The 3,601-nt window shown below is 40.7% G+C and overlaps 1 protein-coding gene across 1 annotated transcript; it reads left to right on the plus strand.

Annotated features, from left to right (window-relative positions):
- Positions 1-264: 264 nt before the first annotated feature.
- LOC135537461 (small ubiquitin-related modifier 3-like) lies at positions 265-3,161 on the plus strand. Its single transcript, XM_064963616.1, has 4 exons — positions 265-389; positions 1,637-1,812; positions 1,894-2,002; positions 2,117-3,161. The coding sequence occupies exons 1-4, from the start codon at positions 369-371 to the stop codon at positions 2,216-2,218; spliced, it is 408 nt and encodes a 135-aa protein (XP_064819688.1). The 5' UTR covers positions 265-368; the 3' UTR covers positions 2,219-3,161.
- Positions 3,162-3,601: the final 440 nt, after the last annotated feature.

Here is a 3,601-nt window from a genome sequence, read left to right on the forward strand (position 1 = left end):
TTTCTAGTTTTGTTCAGTGTACATTAGTCTATGATTGCCACTGCTCAAACATCTTCGAGAGGCTTCATTGATTAACGAACATGTATCTTTACACACTTCATACATTTATCCAGGTGAGAGAATAAGCTGTCGAATTTAGCTTTTAATTCACGGGAGCGCGCATTAAAACGATTTGCGCGCTTCGCGTGAGCACGGTCACGAAAGAAATATATAGACACGTGACCCAGTGAACCAATTAGAGTTTTAAAACCCCCCTATGCTCGCTCCTCGTCAAACAGAAGACGGAGAGAGTTGGGGTAAAATAAGCGCAAACATTTAGCAATCTGTCTGTAAATTAGTTACATATCAGAGCATTAACTAGCTACACAATGTCTGAAGAAAAGCCAAAGGTAAGAAATGTGTGTGTGTGATTGAATATTTTCCGTATTTCTCTTGTCGAGCGTACTAATATGTTGGAGATAACGGTAGGTTGCCAGATTCCGATTTGAGCGGGTAAGAGAGAAAACAAAGGTTGTTTGATTTGTGGACATTTTGCATGTAGAAAATGTGGGTTAACTAGCCAGTTATCTGATAGATGTAGTGTACTATTTATCTATTCCTGTTTTTGTAAAGTGATGGTTTTCAGTGAAACCGCGCCATTGTGACTTTTCTGCGCCCGTTGGAGTAGAGACCAACGGCGTTATCACTCTGCGGCTTTATGAGCTAACTAGCTAGCGTGCTAACGTTAGCTGGAGCTGCCGCCCCACTGATGGCTGACCAGTTAGCCATCTAGGTTAGCATGGCTCTTGTTGTTAGAGCTAACTAGCTAAACTATTGCTAGCTACAAAGGCTAAACACAAATGTTTGACACCGAGATATTAACTCACCGACAGACTGTGAACTCGTCAACCTACCAGTGCTGTTGTGCTCGTCATACACTGCCGTTTTTTGTGACAATGTTGTGTAATTGTGCGATGCAGGGCTCCCTTACAAAAGAGACACTTTGTCCCAATGGGACTCTGCTAAAATGAAGGTACATTAAAATACAACCCATGGTAGCTAACGTAGTTTTATTAGATGGAGTTGCCGTGACTAGTTAGCTAACATCTTCATGTTACAATGCCCGTCGAGATGCTTTAATTTCAGCCAAAAAGTTTGCTCCATCTAATGCATAACATTAACTGTTAGACTGTAGCTTTTAAGCTGGGCCCGAGAAATTGAGAAACTGCTTCTCAGGCCATCAGACTGTTAAACAGCCATCACTAACATTGAAAGGCTGCTGCCCATATTGGAGACTCAATCACGGTTCATTTTAAATGTCACTCTAATGTTTACATATCTTACATTACTCATATCACCTGTATATACAGTATTTTATACCATCTACTGCATCTTGTCTATGCCACTCGGTCCATCGCTCTATCCATACTTTTATATGTACATATTCTCATTCACCCCTTTAGATGTGTGTATTAGGTAGTTGTGAAATTGTTAGATATTACTGCACTGTCGGAACTAGAAGCACAAGCATTTCCCTACACTCGCATTAACATCTGCTAAACCATGTGTTATATCACCAATAAAATATGATTTTTGATTTGATATAAACAATGAGCTATTGTCTCTGAAATGCACCTGTTCCCCACTGTTTTTTCAGGAAGGAGTGAAGACTGAAAATGACCACATCAACCTTAAGGTTGCAGGTCAAGATGGGTCAGTAGTCCAGTTCAAAATTAAAAGGCACACTCCGCTCAGCAAGCTGATGAAGGCGTACTGCGAAAGACAGGTGAGGCTGTCCTTAACGTTTACATTCATCTGTCTACTCTTCTGCTCGTATAAGACGATGTTAAGCTTTGAGGCTGATTGTACAACCTCAGCAGGGCAACCCCTGACCGCAGTAACTTGCTAGATGAGCCTGACTGTTCTCTCCCCTCATCTTTTATTTCAGGGTTTGTCAATTAGACAGATACGGTTTAGGTTTGACGGACAGCCAATCAACGAGACCGACACACCTGCAAATAGTGTCGGTGACACTCACTTCTGGTGTAGTCCTCTATAATGTAAAAGATCCAGAAGTTATAACATGTACAGATGGAGTTACAAGTACACTGACCATTCTATGTATTTGTGTTGGCAGCTTGAGATGGAAGACGAGGATACTATTGATGTATTTCAACAACAGACCGGAGGAGGCTCCTTCCCCTCAGAGGCTTCTCTTAAAGGTGTATGGACCCTCTGAGGCGCTCCCCTCTGAGGACAGAAACACAGTTGATGAGCAGCAACTTTTTTTTATTAAATAATGGTCCCACTTTTTTTTGTGATTGCTCTGCTCATAGCCATGGTCTTGTTCTTTTCAAGCTGGATTTCATGCCACCAATCCACATGTCTTGTTTATATTCATATTGAGGATGGACTATAAACTGCTTGTTTTGGAGAATATGTGTTTGTTTCACACAATGGGGATGTGGGGGTTCAACTCATTCAGGCTTTGTCCCAAATGGCACCCTATTCCTCTTACAGTGCTCTACACTTAACAAAGTAGTGCACTATAGGGTGCCATTTGGGACACATTAAATCTACCATAGGTTCAGGGACTTAATGTTGAACAGGTCTCATAATATGCAAAATTATATATTTTTTTTGTCTGCTGTTTTTAAGTACATTTTGCAAAATATGCAGTCCAAGTGATCAATTGTAATTTTAAACCTGTACAGTGTGTATTGGAATATTGGTGAATGGGGTGCTCTACTGCTGGTGCCATTAGATTGAATTGCTTTGTGTCTCTGGAACAAAGGCTTTTACTAAAGTGAACAGAAACGTCTATGATGTAAAAGAGTTTCAGGTCTATTTTCAACATCGCTTGAAAGAATGCAACTTACCGTTCACATGTCTGTTTGGTTTCTACCCCCTCACCCCTTCCACACAGATTTAAGGGAAGTCGTTGAGCTCCTGGTTTTAGCCCATCCCTCAATATTTTGTGACAAAATAAAAGGGAATCCACCATGACTTCAACCTTTGACCTTTTTGTTTCTAATCAGACTTGATGAATCTTCCCACCTGCCTTCAGACTGTTGTGGTGGACTTGAGTAGGCAGCACGGGTCCACTCTAGTCCTTATGTTGCTCTAATGATTTGTACATTGTCTTTTACTACTGTATACAATAAATATAGTTTGGTACTCAGCTACCTTGTTTGTTCCTTTTGGCTGTTGTATGAGGAGTGCTGAAAGACTTGCTGTCTTCCTAGGCCACTTTAAGAAATTTCAAACCGCACATCTTATCAAATAGGAAAAGTACATGGATGGTAATTAACTGTTTGGTCATTCACTTCACACAGAGCAAGTTGAGCAAATCTGTTCTGAGACAGCTGTGTTTGAAGCTACAGTACTTCCAGCAAGGGCTGCTGTCACCTGTTAGTGTTTATTCTTGAGCATTTTCTGGAGGCTGTATTTAACTAGGCAAGTCCGTTAAGAACCCATTCTTATCTTAACAGCCTACCATCAACCTGTCTAGAAAGGACGGTAAGTCGTAGCCATAAATTAAAGGACGCTTAGCTATTAGTCATTTCACAAAAATAATCTGTTTTTCAATGACTGAAACCCTACACTTTTTCAATACCTGCAG

Source organism: Oncorhynchus masou, unplaced genomic scaffold (genome assembly GCF_036934945.1).
Source record: "Oncorhynchus masou masou isolate Uvic2021 unplaced genomic scaffold, UVic_Omas_1.1 unplaced_scaffold_7855, whole genome shotgun sequence".
NCBI lineage: Eukaryota > Metazoa > Chordata > Actinopteri > Salmoniformes > Salmonidae > Oncorhynchus > Oncorhynchus masou.

Coding starts and splice junctions, on each gene's coding strand:
- LOC135537461 (XM_064963616.1), top strand. CDS start 369: ATGTCTGAAGAAAAGCCAAAG. Junction 1,813..1,893: donor ATCTGTCTACTCTTCTGCTC/GTATAAGACGAT, acceptor TTGCTAGATGAG/CCTGACTGTTCTCTCCCCTC. Junction 2,003..2,116: donor CCGACACACCTGCAAATAGT/GTCGGTGACACT, acceptor TTGTGTTGGCAG/CTTGAGATGGAAGACGAGGA.